The 17,252-nt window shown below is 38.1% G+C and overlaps 1 protein-coding gene across 1 annotated transcript in view; it reads left to right on the top strand.

The window, feature by feature from the left end:
• Positions 1 to 17,252, top strand: part of NPSR1 (neuropeptide S receptor 1) — a 146,213-nt gene that overhangs the window by 89,977 nt on the left and 38,984 nt on the right. Inside the window, 1 exon segment of the mRNA XM_032401196.1 lies at positions 3,329 to 3,432. Coding sequence (XP_032257087.1) covers positions 3,329 to 3,432 — 104 coding nt within the window.

The following is a 17,252-nucleotide window of genomic DNA, read 5'->3' as shown; positions in this document are numbered from 1 at the left end:
CTCTAGTTATGTAAGATGTCACCATGTCAGAAGGAAAGCTGGGTGACTGGTACGTGAAAACTCTATGCTATTTCTGCAACTTCTCATGAGTCTTTAATTATCTCTAAATAAAAGTTTAATTTTTACAAAGCCATAAATGCCTTTTCCAAACCTAGTGACAATTTATTTAATAAATATGCTTTGAGCACCTATATAGGCCCTACATGTTCGGGATGCTGGCCTCCCTTCTCTTCTCATTCTCCAGGGTCCACAGAAGTAATTAACCAAGTGACAGTGTCATTTTCAGTTTTCATTACTTCTTACTTCTCTTTAACAGAAACACAGCAATAAAAATAAACTATTGGAAATGGAATTACGAGTGGCCTACTCCAAAACTGAAGTTTCTTTTGTTGTTTAGCTGTTCAGCTTTCTGAAAGCCTGAATCCAGCCAAACACATAACCCTTTACTTCTGACTGAGGTTCTGCCCACTCCTCTGTCTGAGTAGAGCTGCACAGAAATAGAATCCTCTCCCATAACAGCTAGCGGTGTTTCTCGACAGAGGCAGGATTCGAATTTTGATCTGAACAATTTATTAGACGGTACAGTTCATATGTCATCCAGGACAGAGTTGCCACTTGCTTTGTCTTTGTGCAGCTTGAAGCCAGGGTGCACGTCTTCATGACAAGAATAAAGACTCAGTTTCAACCCCCATCACCCTCCCACCACAGAAGGACAGGGCACCCGAGAGCCTGAATAATCTGTACAACTCTTCATTGAGGGTCTGCTGCAGTATGCCCAGCATCCCTAGCCCCATTCACTCTTTACTGCCGTCAATCATAACTTGAGAAGTAAATTGCCTGTGTCCTACCCATACTCTTCTCTTTCTTCATTGTATAACCCAGCTCTACCGCCATCTGCTGATCACAGCCAATGACTTTGGCCACAGTGGTGACTTCTCTTCTCGACTGCTAGTCCCTGGACAAAGGAGTCCTTGTGGCAGTCATCACTTTTAGTTCAAAGAGACCCTTGCTATGTCCCTTGGCAGGTTTGTACTTCCTTTTGGAACCAGGCCCTCCAGGCTGCAGAGCAGAATGGTGCACAAAGTGTCCCAGGGCTCCTTTGGGAGTGATGTCTAGTGAAGCCATTCCTGTCTCTACCCGTTGGTTCTCAGATGTATGTCTACCTCCTATTAGTGAACACAGCACCATAAAGAAAGCTCTGATTTTATGCATATGCAGCATTTTGAAGGATGGCATTCCATCCTTTCAGAGTGCCATTAATTTGGCCCCTTATCTGTGCCTTTAGTAGTCCATCCCAGTGCTCCAAGAAGACAGCTGCTGCTGGGTGGTACACTATGTGATATAAACAGAGGATTCTATGATCAGTGGTTCAAGCCTATATCCCCTTCACAAGGACGTGGGTCTCCTGATCAGATATTATGTTGTGTGGCATTCCATTCCAGTTGAGCAATCAGAAATCCTCTGGAGATTGGTGAATGGTGTTGACTACAACTCAGAGGTCAGGGAAGGCAAGCTCATACCCAGAATAGGTATACACTGGGAAGATGGACAGCTGGCCTTTGCAGTATTGAAGGAACCCAATGCAGTCAACTTTTCACAAGGTAGCGAGTTGGTCTTAAGGAATAGTGTTATATTGGGGCTCAGTGTTGGTCTCCATTGTTGGTAATTCCAAGACAGTCAAATACAACAATAGCTAGATTGACCATGATAAGGGGTAATTCATCATGTTGTGCAAATGAGTAGTCTTACTGTCTGCCACTATTATGAGGAGCCCAATATGGAGTTATTCCAACTGCCGAGTATGTCAATACAAATTAAATACCCAGGGACTGGGGAAATAAATAATGAAAGGTCTGCAGATCTAGCGAACCATTCTACTTCAACTAGAATTCTATTTGTTACCTGGTCCCATAAGATTCCACTCTTGTAGTGGGGCCATAATGACATTTCAGGTAGCCAAGTATCATGTCAACATAGACCCTGTGTCTAATAGTCCTCAAAATGTCTGTATATTCTTCTTTCCCCAGTGTACTGTCACTCAAATAAATGACCGTAGGTCCCTTTGGGGAAGGACTAGGAGAACTATTACAGTGTATACTTACTATAGTTCTACAAGACCTGGCTCTATGACCACCTCTCCTACCATCCACTCTGGCTTACAGTAGGAAGCCACCCCTGAGCTTCTCTGTAATGCTGGTGTTCCTCTCACCAGTACATTCTTCATGAATGATGTGTCTTCTAAGCCCTTCCATGGAATATAATTCCCTGGTGGGTCTTCTGGCTTCACATAATATATCCATTACAACATGCCCACTTCCTTTGGTCTTTTTATTCTTTTTTTCCACTGTCTGTCAGGGCAACTCAGCCATTTCCTTGCCTAGGAAGGACCAACACTTCCTCCAGACTTCTAAGAGCCACCCTATCAATGAGTTTGCCTTGTCTCTTGGGTCCTTGACAGAGTGTTATATCCCATGTTCTAAGAAAGTGACCCTAAGTCAATGAATTCTTATTTTTCCTGTTTTAAGTCCCAGCCCTATCCAACAATCAGCAGAGAATCCCTCCAGCACTGTTCTGAGAAAGATTCTGAATCACATGATCAATTAGTGATACCGGTCATGGAAGGGTGAGAGGGAGCTTCAAGACATATAGTATATTTTACCATTTCTGATGTAGACATCTGCACAGCTTACAATCTGTAACTATAGAAATGAGTAAAGATAACCACAGGAGCATAAAGTCTCTGACCTTGGTCTCGAATCTTGGCCTCAGTTCCTCTGTAGTTTAACCAACTAACTTGATTAAACTGATAGATCATGCACTTGACTTTTTCCAGGGACAGATATTGAAAGGGGAAAGGTGAAGAAAGAAAAGGAAACTGGGGTGGGGGTGGAGGGAAGTTGTTGATGGTAGAGAGGTAACAAGAGGTCCACATTGTAAAATAACCATACAAAAAGGGGGATTTTGAGGGATTTCTTGAAGATAAATATTTTCCTTTTCTCAATTTTGCCCTTATTGATCCTCAAACAGTCCTTGTTTGGATAAGGATCTAAACCCCCTTAAAATTCCTCTTCTGTGACTTAAAATGTCAACTGTATGATTACCAAAATCATTTTAGTCATTACCAAAATCCTTCCAAGGTGGCTCTATCTGACTGGTAACAAGCTCCAATAATAAAAGTCAATGGACTCCTGCCTTGGCTTACTTTTCCTTAATGATCACCTGATAAATCAGGGGAAAAAAAAAAAATCTCCCCAGGAATTCATTTCTACTGTGGCAAGCCTGGAAATTCGAAAGATACTAAAATTAACCACTTGTGTGTTTTTGTTAGACTCTTTCACAGGTCTGATTAACATCTTGACAGACATCATTTAGCAATTCCCTGGAGACTTTCTGGCACCTGATCTCGTTTGCCGAGTGGTCCACTATTTGCAGGTATGTCGCACCTTACAAACATGATGAGACAAACTGACACCAAAACTAGGTCTTGGATTCTTCATAAGGAAAGTGATATAGAACCCAGCACTTCTACACAGCAAACTGCTCGCTTTCTTCTAGTTGGAAGGACAATAATTTGTAAGATTTTTTATTTTGTTTTTCGCTAAAATAATAAATATATAAATAAAACAAAAATAACATTAGTAAGAATATAAATGTTCACATTTCAAACATTAAGTAAAATTTTGGGGTCAATGTGAAGGCCTTTGACCTATTCTGGCTGTCTTGGTCCATTCAGGCTACTGTAACAAAAATATCACAGAGTAGGTGGCTTAGAAACAACAAACATTTATTTCTCACAGTTCTGGAGGCTGGAAATTCCAGAACAGTATGCCAGAAATTGTCAGACGGAGGGCCTTCTTCCAGGTTGTAGACTTCAAATTATACCCTCCCATGGCAGAAGGAGCTGGGGAGCTCTGTCAGGCCTCTTTTATAAGGGCACTAATCTCATTCATGAGGGCTCCACTCTCATAACTTAATCACCTCCCAAAGGCCTCACCTCCTAACACCATCACATTGGGCATTAGGATTCCAACATGTGAATTTTGGTGGGATACAAACATTCAGAGCATATATAGCCCTGTCTAAACAATCTCCAGGAAATTTGTCAATTCTTTTTTTTTTTTTTTTGCCTTTCCCCCCCTCAAACTAACACAACACTGGCTACTGTTCTTTTTGAGAAAGGTTGACAGATTGTTAGAAAATAGGTATTGTCTCTGGTTGTTTTAACTTGTATTTCTTGTATTACCACCTAAATTGGACTTTTAAAAATATCTACTGGCATTTGAATTTCTTCTTCTTTAAATTGCCTATTATCCTTTTTCAATTTTTTTTTATATTTGGGATACTTGTTTTTTCTCAGTTATTGTTAATATCTATTTTTAGATTAAAGACATTTACACTTTGCCTGTTGAATATGCTTTGATGTAAAAATTATAAATGCAAATATATATACATATATATAAAATATATGGTGTAAAATATTACATATGTACCATATATATATATTGTATTATTAATACCTCATATATGTACATAATATGGATTAAGGCACATCAACTAAGTATAGAAAGAATGAACTGTTTTATAACTGGTGTTAGGATTGATGTGCTGTTTCTGAGCTCTTAAAATTATTTTCCATTAATATATTTCTATTCTTATGCCCATACTCCAGGTCTAAATTATTGTAGTTTTATAGATGCACAATGCAATTTTGGAAAACCTTCTCCTACAAGATTCCATTTGTTAGTAGATTTTTATAGAATCTTTGCATCTATATTCAATCTATGATTTTCATTTGTTCTATCATTTTCAGACCTTGAAAATGGAGTGACTCCATCTTCAGAAAATGGGTAGAGAATAGTTAAAATTAAAAATCTTTTGTGATCTGAACATAATCTTGAAAGTTTAGTCGATGTGAAAGAGCCCTGATTACTATCTGGAACTGATATTTTCTCAGGGGTAATTTTTTAAAACTTATTTTAATTTCTTATTAAAAATTTTGCTTCCTTTTAGATAAACATTATCAATTACTTATTCTAGTAATTGCTGAGAAATAAATTATGCCAGTACTTAGTGTTAGAAGCGGGGATATGGTTGAACTAAATAGCTATCAGTTGAAGTAAACTAAACTATCAATCAAATTGACCTAATTGGCATTTATACAACACTTCATCCAACAAAGCAGAACACTTATTCTTATCAAATTCACAGAGAACATTCACCAAGAGAAATTACATACTGGACCATAAAACACACCTTAACAATGTAAAAGAGTAGAAATAGCACAAATTATGCTCTCAGACCAAACTGGAATTAAACTAAAAATGTATAACAGAAGGCTAGCTGGCCAATCTCAGTGTTTTTGGAGATTAAACAACACATTTCTAAGTAACAGGTGGGTCAAAGAAAAAAATGAAAAAATAATTTATCATAATTTGTAGGACATTAAAAACAGTGCTTTTGAAGAAACATAGCATTTAAATTCTTGTATTAGAAAATAAAAAAGATTTAAAATTAATAATCTAACCTTCCACCTTAGGAAACTAGAGAAAGCAGACCAATGTAAACCTAAAGCAAGCAGAATGTCTTAAATGATAAAAATTAGAACAAATCACTAAAATGAAAACAGTAATTCATTAGTGAAAATCAATGAAACTGTAAACTGGTTCTTCAAAGAAATAATAAAACTGATAAACTTCTTGACAGGCTAAACAAGAAAAGAAGAGGGATGACACAAATTACTAATATCAGAAATGAAAGAGGGGTCATTACTACTGATCCCATGGATATTAAATGAATAATAAAGGGATATTATGAACTATATTCCTACAAGTTTGATAACTTACTTGAAATGGACCAAATCCTTGAAAGACACAATCTGACAAAACTCACACAAGGAAAAATAGATGATCTGAATAGACCTATATCTATTAAACAGATTGAATTAATAATTCATAATCTAAGAAAGAAAGCACCAGGCCCAGATGGGTTTACTGGTGAATTCTACCAAATACTTAAGAAGAAATTATACTAGTAAGTTTCTTTTTTTTCAGATTTTACTTATTTATGAGAGAGAGAGTGAGAGAGCACATGAATGGGGGGGAGGAGGGGCAAAGGGAGAGAGAGAGAAGCGGACTCCCTGCTGAGCAGAAAGCCTGATGTGGGGCTCGATCCTAGGAACTCAGGATCATGACCTGAGCCAAAGGAAAATGCATAACCTACTGCGGCACCCAGATGCCCCTACTAATAAGTTTCTAATTTTTCTAAAACATAGAAGCAAAGGGAACATTTCCTAAGTCATTCTGTGCGTCCAACATTATCCTAACACCAAAACCAGACAAAGGCATTACAGGAAAGGAAAACTATAGACCAATATCTCTCATGAACATAGATCCAAAAACTATCAACAAATATTAGTAAGTTGAACCAAAATACTTATTAAAAAAATTACATACCATGACCAAGTGGAATTCATTCCAGGTATGCAAGGCTGATTCAACATTCAAAAATCAAAGTAATCCATTAAATCAAAAATGTAAAGAAGAAAATTTATATGATCATTTCAATAGATACAGAAAAAACATTTGATAAAATCCAATATCCATTTATGTTAAAAAGTCTCAGTAAACTTTTCATAAAGAGAAATTTCCCCAACTTGGTAAAGAACATCTACAAAAAGCTATCGCTAACCTCATACTTAATGGTGAGAGACTGAATGCTTCTTTCCTAAGATTGGGAACAAGGCAAGGATATTCCCTCTCACTACTCTTATTCAGCATCATACTGGAAGTCCCAACTAACTCAACAGGACAAAACAAGGAAATAAAATGTATACAGATTGGGAAAGATGAAATATCTTTGTTCACAGATGACAAGCTTATCTATGTAGACAATCAGAAAGAATAGACAGAAAAACCAAAACAAAACAAAACACAGAAAATCTGTGGGCTTATTAAGTGAAAATAAAAATAACGAGGTTGAAGAATACAATTGTGCTTTTATATTCTAGCAATGAACAATTTGAATTTAAAATTAAAAATGCAATAACCATTTATGTTAGCATGAAAAATATGAAAGACTTAGGTATAAACCTAGCAAAATATGTGCAAGATCAGTATGAAGAAAACTTCATTGAAAGAAATCAAAGAATATCTAAATAAATAGATAGATATTCTATGTTCACAGATAGGAAGATGCACTATTGTTAAAATGTCAATTCTGCTCAAAGCAACTTATAAATTCAAAGCAATCCCAATCAAAATCCCACCAAGTTATTTTATAGATATAGACAAACCCTAAAGTTTATGTGGACAGGCAAAAAACACAGAATAGCCAATACAATACTGAAGAAGAAGAGTGATATCTGATTTCCAGACTTACTATAAAGCTACAGCTGAATCAAGACAGCATATTGGCAAAAGAATCAACAAATAGATCAGTGGAACTGAATAGAGACCCAGAAAGAAATGCACACTAAAAGTCAACTGATCTTTGACAAAGGAGCAAAGATAATTCAATGGAGAAAAGATAGCCTCTCCAAGAAATACTGCTGGAGTCATTGGTATCCACATAAAATAATAATAATGATGATCTGACTCACACCTTTCACAAAAACTAACTCAGTATGGGGGGGCGGAGCAAGATGGCGGAGGAGTAGGAGACCTGGATTTCGTCTCCTCTCAGGAATTCAGCTGGATAGGGATCAAACCATTCTGAACACCTACAAACTCAACAGGAGATCGAAGAAAAGAAGAGCAACAACTCTGAACAGAAAAGCGACCACTTTCTGGAAGGTAGGACGTGCGGAGAAGTGAATCCGAGGCGATATTCGGGAGGATAGACGGCGGGGGAGGGGCCTCCGTCGGCCGCTTCTGGCAAGTGATAGAGCCGAGGAGCACAAAATCGGAACTTTTAGAAGTCTGCTCTGCCGAGGGACGTCACTCTGGTGGCGAAGTGGGGGGTGGAACCCTCGCGGGTCAGTGTGGTCTCAGGACCCTCGGGGTCACAGAAAGACCGGGGGTGCCTGAGTGCGGCAGAGCTCCCAGGTACCGGAGCAGGGAAGCCGGCTGCAGAGACGGAGCCCAGGCGCGGGCTCTCAGCTCGGGGTTGCTATAAACCGTGATCCGCGGCACAGTCGGGCCACTGCTCCTCCAGCAGGGACCCAACAAGCGGCAGATCCGGGGAAACTCACCTTCTTCCCCCGGGAGGAGAGGTGCGGGAGCGCACCGCGGGGATCTGCTGGGTTTGGAGACTCCACCCGGGGTCGGGTGCCGGATAGAGGGGCGCGGTCACAGGCCGAGTGAGCGCGGAGTGTGGCCGGAGACCGGGGAGACGGGAGTGACTGACCGCTTTTCTCTGGGGGCTCGCTGAGGAGCGGGACCCCGAGTTCTCGGCTCCTCCGGGACGGAGACTGGAGGCCGCCATTTTCACTCTCCGCCTCCAAAGCTGTACGGAAAGCTTGCAGGGAACAAAAGCTCCCGAAAGCAAACCCGAGCAGATTACTTAGCCCGGACCGGCAAGGGCGGGGCAATTTTGCCTCCGGCAAAGACATTTGGGAACCACGGCAACAGGCCCCTCCCCCAGAAGATCAGCGAGAACAGCCAGCCAAGACCAAGTTTACCGATCAATGAGAACGGCAGAACTCCAGCGCTAGGGGAATACTGCACATAGAATTCATGGCTTTTTTACCATGATTCTTTAGTCTTTCAAAGTTAATTATTTTTTTTTTTTAACTTTTTTTCTTTTTTCCTTTTTTCTTTTTTTTTGAATTTTTCTTTTTCCCTTTTTCACCACCATCTTATCAATCCCTTTTTTAAAAAAAAAACATTTTTATTTTTCATTTTTAAAGTCATATTCTATCCCTTCATAGTAGTTACCCGTATTTTTGGCATATATATATAAGTTGTTCTCTCTTTAAAATCTTGAGATAGTTTCTTCTAACAGATCAAAATATAATCTAAATCTCTAGTGTATGGTTTTTTTCTACTCCCCTGCCTGATCACATTCTCTCCCTTTTTTCTTTTTTCTTTTTTTTTTTTTAATCCTCTTCTTTCTTTTTTCAAACAACTTATCAAATCCTTTTTTAAAAAATTTTTTTATAATTTCCATCTTTACAGTCATATTCCATCCCTTCATCATATCAACCCTTATTTTTGTACATATACAAGTTTTTCTTTCTTTAAAATTTTGGGAGGGACTTTCTTTTAACAGACCAAAATACACCCAAAATCTAGTGTGTGGCACTGATCTATAATCCAGCCTGATCATATTTGATCACATTCTGTTTTGGTTTTGTTTTGTTTTGTTCTGCTTTTGTTTGTTTTTATCTTTATCTTTTTCTTTTTTCTTTTTTTCTTTCCTTTTCTTTTTTCTCTCTTTCCCTTTCTTTTCCCACTGCTTCAGGTCTTTTCTGATTTGTTTAGAGTATATTTTCTGGGGACGTTGTTACCCTGCTAGCATTTTGTTCTCTCATTAATCTATTCTCCTCTGCACAAAATGACAAGACGGAAAAAATCACCTCAACAAAAAGAACAAGAGGTAGTACCGACTGCCAGGGACCTACTCCATATGGACATTAGTACGATGTCAGATCTAGAGTTCAGAATCATCACTTTAAAGATACTAGCTGGGCTTGAAAAAAACATGGAAGTTATTAGAGAAACCCTTTCTGGAGAAGTAAAAGAACTAAAATCTAACCAAGTAGAAATCAAAAAGGCTATCAATGAGGTGCAATCAAATATGGGGGCGCTAACTGCTAGGATAAATGAGGCAGAAGAAAGAATCAGTGAGATAGAAGACCAAATGATGGAAAATAAAGAAGCTGAGAAAAAGAGAGATAAACAACTACTGGATCACGAGGGCAGAATTCGAGAGATAAACGATACCATAAGACGAAACAACATTAGAATAATTGGGATCCCAGAAGAAGAAGAAAGAGAGAGAGGGGCAGAAGGTATAATGGAGCAAATTATAGCAGAGAACTTCCCTAATTTGGGGAAGGAAACAGGCATCAAAATCCAGGAAGCACAGAGAACCCCTCTCAAAATCAATAAAAATAGGTCAACACCCCGACATCTAATAGTAAAACTTACGAGTCTCAGAGACAAAGAGAAAATCCTGAAAGCAGCTCGGGAGAAGAGATATGTAACCTACAATGGTAGAAACATTAGATTGGCAACAGACTTATCCACAGAGACCTGGCAGGCCAGAAAGGACTGGCAGGACATATTCAGAGCACTAAATGAGAAAAATATGCAGCCAAGAATACTATATCCAGCTAGGCTGTCATTGAAAATTGAAGGAGAGATAAAAAGCTTCCAGGACAAACAAAAACTAAAGGAATTTGCAAACACGAAACCAGCCCTACAACAAATATTGAAAGGGGTCCTCTAAGCAAAGAGAGAGCCTAAAAGCAACATAGACCAGAAAGGAACACAAACAATATACAGTAACAGTCACTTTACAGGCAATACAATGGCACTGAATTCCTATCTTTCAATAGTTACCCTGAATGTAAATGGGCTAAATGCCCCAATCAAAAGACACAGGCTATCAGACTGGATTAAAAAACAAGACCCATCGATATGCTGTCTGCAAGAGACTCATTTTAGACCCAAAGACACCCCCAGATTGAAAGTGAGGGGGTGGAAAACCATTTACCATGCTAATGGACACCAAAAGAAAGCTGGGGTGGCAATCCTTATATCAGACAAATTAGATTTTAAACCAAAGACTGTAATAAGAGATGAGGAAGGACACTATATCATACTTAAAGGGTCTATCCAACAAGAAGATCTAACAATTGTAAATATCTATGCCCCTAACATGGGAGCAGCCAATTATATAAGGCAATTAATAACAAAAGCAAAGAAACACATCGACAACAATACAATAATAGTGGGGGACTTTAACACCCCCCTCACTGAAATGGACAGATCGTCTAAGCAAAAGATCAACAAGGAAATAAAGACTTTAAATGACACACTAGACCAAATGGACTTCACAGACATATTCAGAACATTCCATCCCAAAGCAACGGAATACACATTCTTCTCTAGTGCCCATGGAACATTCTCCAGAATAGATCACATCCTAGGTCATAAATCAGGTCTCAACCGGTACCAGAAGATTGGGATCATTCCCTGCCTATTTTCAGACCACAATGCTTTGAAACTAGAACTCAATCACAAGAGGAAAGTCGGAAAGAACTCAAATACATGGAGGCTAAAGAGCATCCTACTGAAGAATGAATGGGTCAACCAGGAAATTAAAGAAGAATTAAAAAAATTCATGGAAACCAATGAAAATGAAAACACAACGATTCAAAATCTTTGGGATACAGCAAAGGCAGTCCTAAGAGGAAAGTATATAGCAATACAAGCCTTTCTCAAGAAACAAGAAAGGTCTCAAGTACACAACCTAACCCTACACCTAAAGGAGCTGGAGAAAGAACAGCAAATAAAGCCTAAACCCAGCAGGAGAAGAGAAATAATAAAGATCAGAGCAGAAATCAATGAAATAGAAACTAAAAGAACAGTAGAACAGATCAACGAAACTAGGAGCTGGTTCTTTGAAAGAATTAACAAGATTGATAAGCCCCTGGCCAGACTTATCAAAAAGAAAAGAGAAATGACCCAAATCAACAAAATCATGAATGAAAGAGGAGAAATCACAACCAACACCAAAGAAATACAAACAATTATAAGAACATATTATGAGCAACTCTATGCCAGCAAATTAGATAACCTGGAAGTAATGGATGCATTCCTAGAGATGTATCAACTACCAAAACTGAACCAGGAAGAAATAGAAAACCTGAACAGACCTATAACCACTAAGGAAATTGAAGCAGTCATCAAAAATCTCCCAAAACACAAAAGCCCAGGGCCAGATGGCTTCCCAGGGGAATTCTACCAAACATTTCAAGAAGAATTAATACCTATCCTTCTGAAACTGTTCCAAAAAATAGAAATGGAAGGAAAACTTCCAAACTCATTTTATGAAGCCAGCATTACCTTGATCCCCAAACCAGACAAAGACCCCATCAAAAAGGAGAATTACAGACCAATATCCCTGATGAACATGGATGCAAAAATTCTCACCAAAATACTAGCCAATAGGATCCAACAGTACATTAAAAGGATTATTCACCACGACCAAGTGGGATTTATCCCTGGGCTGCAAGGTTGGTTCAACATCCGCAAATCAATCAACGTGATACAATACATTAACAAAAGAAAGAACAAGAATCATATGATCCTCTCAATAGATGCAGAAAAAGCATTTGACAAAGTACAGCATCCTTTCTTGATCCAAACTCTTCAGAGTATAGGGATAGAGGGTACATACCTCAATATCATAAAAGCCATCTATGAAAAACCTACAGCGAATATCATTCTCAATGGGGAAAAACTGAGAGCTTTCCCCCTAAGGTCAGGAATGCGGCAGGGATGTCCACTATCACCACTGCTATTCAACATAGTATTGGAAGTCCTAGCCACAGCAATCAGACAACAAAAAGAAATCAAAGGCATCCAAGTCGGCAAAGAAGAAGTCAAACTCTCACTCTTTGCAGATGATATGATACTTTATGTGGAAAATCCCAAAGACTCCACCCCAAAATTGCTAGAACTCATACAGGAATTCAGTAAAGTGGCAGGATATAAAATCAATGCACAGAAGTCAGTGGCATTCCTATACACCAACAACAAGTCAGAAGAAAGAGAAATGAAGGAGTCGATCCCATTTACAATTGCACCCAAAACCATAAGATACCTAGGAATAAATCTAACCAAAGAGGCAAAGGATCTGTACTCAGAAAACTATAAAATACTCATGAAAGAAATTGAGGAAGACACAAAGAAATGGAAAAACGTTCCATGCTCATGGATTGGAAGAACAAATATTGTGAAGATGTCAATCCTACCTAGAGCAATCTACACATTCAATGCAATCCCCATCAAAATACCATCCACTTTCTTCAAAGAAATGGAACAAATCATCCTAAAATTTGTATGGAACCAGAAAAGACCCCGCATAGCCAGAGGAATGTTGAAAAAGAAAAGCAAAGCTGGCGGCATCACAATTCCAGACTTCCAGCTCTACTACAAAGCTGTCATCATCAAGACAGTATGGTACTGGCACAAAAACAGACACATAGATCAGTGGAACAGAATAGAGAGCCCAGAAATGGACCCTCAACTCTATGGTCAACTAATCTTTGACAAAGCAGGAAAGAATGTCCAATGGAAAAAAGACAGTCTCTTCAACAAATGGTGTTGGGAAAATTGGACAGCCACATGCAGAAGAATGAAACTGGACCATTTCCTTACACCACACACAAAAATAGACTCCAAATGGTTGAAAGACCTCAATGTGAGACAGGAGTCCATTAAAATCCTAAAGGAGAACACAGGCAGCAACCTCTTCGACCTCAGCCGCAGCAACTTCTTCCTAGAAACATCGCCAAAGGCAAGGGAAGCAAGGGCAAAAATGAACTATTGGGACTTCATCAAGATAAAAAGCTTTTGCAAAGCAAAGGAAACAGTCAACAAAACCAAAAGACAACTGACAGAATGGGAGAAGATATTTGTAAATGACATATCAGATAAAGGGCTAGTATCCAAAATCTATAAAGAACTCATCAAACTCAACACCAAAAGAACAAAGAATCCAATCAAGAAATGGGCAGAAGACATGAACAGACATTTTTCCAAAGAAGACATCCAAATGGCCAACAGACACATGAAAAAGTGTTCAATATCGCTCGGCATCAGGGAAATCCAAATCAAAACCTCAATGAGATACCACCTCACACCAGTCAGAATGGCTAAAATTAACAAGTCAGGAAATGACAGATGTTGGCGGGGTGCACGTAGCCTTTCGGGTCCCTACTTTTGTATCTTTGGGGTAAATACCCAGTAGTGCAATTGCTGGATCATATGGTAGCTCTATTTTCAACTTTTTGAGGAACCTCCATACTGTTTTCCAGAGTGGCTGCACCAGCTTGCATTCCCACCAACAGTGTAGGAGGGTTCCCCTTTCTCCGCATCCCCGATGTTTATAGCAGCAATGTCCACAATAGCCAAACTGTGGAAAGAGCCAAGATGTCCATCAACAGATGAATGGATAAAGAAGATGTGGTATATATATACAATGGAATATTATGCAGCCATCAAAAGGAATAAGATCTTGCCATTTGCAACGACGTGGATGGAACTGGAGGGTATTATGTTGAGCGAAATAAGTCAAACAGAGAAAGACATGTATCATATGACCTCACTGATATGAGGAATTCTTAATCTCAGGAAACAAACTGAGGGTTGCTGGAGTGGGGGGTGGGGTGGGAGGGATGGGGTGACTGGGTGATGGACACTGGGGAGGGTATGTGTTCTGGTAAGCGCTGTGAATTGTGCAAGACTGTTGAATCTCAGATCTGTACCTCTGAAACAAATAATGCAATATATGTTAAGAAAGAAAAAAAGAAGAAGAAGAATGTAGCAGGAGGGGAAGAATGAAGGGGGGGAAATCGGAGGGGGAGAAGAACCATGAGAGACGATGGACTCTGAAAAACAAACTGAGGGTTCTAGAGGGGAGGGGGGGTGGGTGGATGGGTTAGCCTGGTGATGGGTATTGAGGAGGGCACGTTCTGCATGGAGCACTGGGTGTTATGCACAAACAATGAATCATGGAACACTATATCTAAAACTAATGATGTAATGTATGGGGATTAACATAACAATAAAAAAATTAAAAAAAAAAAAAAAACTAACTCAGTATGGATCATAGGCTTGAATGAAATATACATAGCTATAAAACTACTAGAAGATAACATAGGAGAGAATCAGGGACTTTGGGTTTCTCAATGACTTTTTAGATATAACATCAAAAGCACAATCCATGAAAGAAAAAATGAAAAGTTGAACTTTATGAAAATGTAAAACTTCTCTGCATAAGACACTGTTAGGAGACAGAAAAGACAAGGCACAGAATGGGAAAAAATGTTTGCAAAACACATACCTGATAAAAGATTTTTATCCAAAATATACAAGGATCTCTTAAAATTCAACCCACTTAAAAATGAGCAAAAGATCTGAACAGACACTTTTCCAAAGAAGATAGAAAGATAACAAACAAGCATATGAAAAGAAGCTCACCATTATATGGCATTAGGGAATTGCAAATTAGAACAACAATGAGATAGCACTAACATACCTATTAGAATGACTACAATCCAAAAAAACTGATGATGTGAAATGCTAATGCTGTTTGTAGGAGTGCAAAATGGTACAGCCATTTTGGAAGATATTTTGGCAGTTTCTTATAAAATTGAACATACTCTTATCATACAATATAGCAATTATGCTCCTAGGTATATACCCAATTGAGCTGACAACTTACATTTACACAAAAACTTGCACAAGAATGTTTATAGTAATTTTATTCAGAATTGTCAAAAATTAGAAGCAGGATGTTCCTCAAAATCTGAATGGATTAAAAAAAAAACAAAAACAAAGAACAAAAAAAAAGAACTTTGGTACTTCCATGTCATGGAATATTATTCAGCAATAAAACAACATTAGCTATGTAGCCAGGAAAAGTCACAGAGGAATCTTACATGCATTTTGCTAAGTTAAAGAAGTCAGTCTGAAAAGGCTACATGAGTAAGATTACAACTATATGACGTTCTGGAAAAGGGAAACGATGAAGACAGTAAAAAGATCAGTGGTTGCTAGGGATTTGGAAGGATTGAATAGGTAAAGCACAGAGGATTTTTAGAATAGTGAAATTTTTCTGTATGAATGGTGGATACACGACATTATGCATTTGTCAAAAACCCATAGAATTATACAACACAAAGAATAAAGCTTCGTGTAAAACTTTAGTAATAATGTATTGATATTGGTTCATCAGTTTTAACCAATGAACCACACTAAACAAGGATGTTAATAATAGCGAAAAGTGGGGGGTAGGGGGTGGGACCTCTCTGTACTATCTGCTTTATTTCTTCTCTAAATCTAAAATGTTCTAAAAAATAAAGTATATTAATTTTTAAAGTCAATCCGGGGATCCTCCTTTACATGGATCCAATCTGGTATTTTTCTAAATAAAAATTTCCTAAGTTTGCTGCATTCAAGTCTCACTTCTCTGCAAGATTTTCCTTAGTTTTATATTTCCTAGGTCATTTTTGTCAGAATTGAGGGGTGGGGTAGTGAGAATTCAGACATATGTCCTGAAGCTGCCATCTGTTCTCCAAATGGTACCCCATATGTTGTTGATGTGTAGAATTTTCATTGTTGACATTTATGAATTGACTATAATTGTACTTTGATTTCCTTCTTGACTCAAGTTAATTACAAGGGTGTTTAAATTTCCAAGTGGTATTTTAAAAAAATAACATGATACTAATTTCAGCTTTTATTGCTTGTTGTTTTAAATATACAAATTATATAAGTTGTATAATTTTTGGAATCTATTGAGGGATTTTTTTTTCTTGGTAGTTTAGTTTAGAACCAGTTTTGAAATGTTGCCTAGATATTTTACAATAATGTGTATTATTTTAAAGTGTGTTTAATTTTTTCTATCTATGTATTATTGTGTTTTATCCTTTGTAAATCTTTGAACACTTTAGTTATACATATTTAATATTATGTTGCTTGTCACAGATAAGTTTATTAATATTCCATCACCATTTTGTATTGCATATATTTTTTAAGATTTTATTTATTTATCTGACAGAGAGAGACACAGCGAGAGAGGGAACACAAGCAGGGGGAGGGGGAGAGGGAGAAGCAGGCTCCCCACAGAGCAGGGAGCCCGATGGGGGCTCCGTCCCAGGACACTGGGACCATGACCTGAGCCGAAGGCAGACGCTTAACTACTGAGCCACCCAGGCGCCCCTGTATTGTATCTTTCATCAATAAAAAGAATCCCTTTGTCTTATGTAGTGCAATTTGCTTTGAATTTAATTTATCTAGTAGTAATATTGTAATAGTTGCCTTCATTTGGTTTTAGTTGTTCGGTGTGTCCTTGGCCATCACTCTATTTTTAAACTTTGATAATCATTTGGTTTTAGAGGTTTGTTTTCAACACAGTATGCAGTTAGACTTGGGGAAGGGTTTTGTACATAGTCTTTGTTTTAGTCAAGGAGCTTAAGCCATTTATATTTATTGAGACAAATAGTTTTTGGTGTTATTTAAGTCACCTCATTTTAATCTTTTCAGTTAATTTTTTTCCTATTTACATGTTTTTTCCTT

This window comes from Phoca vitulina, unplaced genomic scaffold (assembly GCF_004348235.1).
Source record: "Phoca vitulina isolate PV1807 unplaced genomic scaffold, GSC_HSeal_1.0 scaffold4, whole genome shotgun sequence".
NCBI classification, from domain to species: domain Eukaryota; kingdom Metazoa; phylum Chordata; class Mammalia; order Carnivora; family Phocidae; genus Phoca; species Phoca vitulina.
The sequence above is the reverse complement of the archived record's forward strand: the minus strand, read 5'-3'. Positions and strand labels throughout refer to the sequence as shown.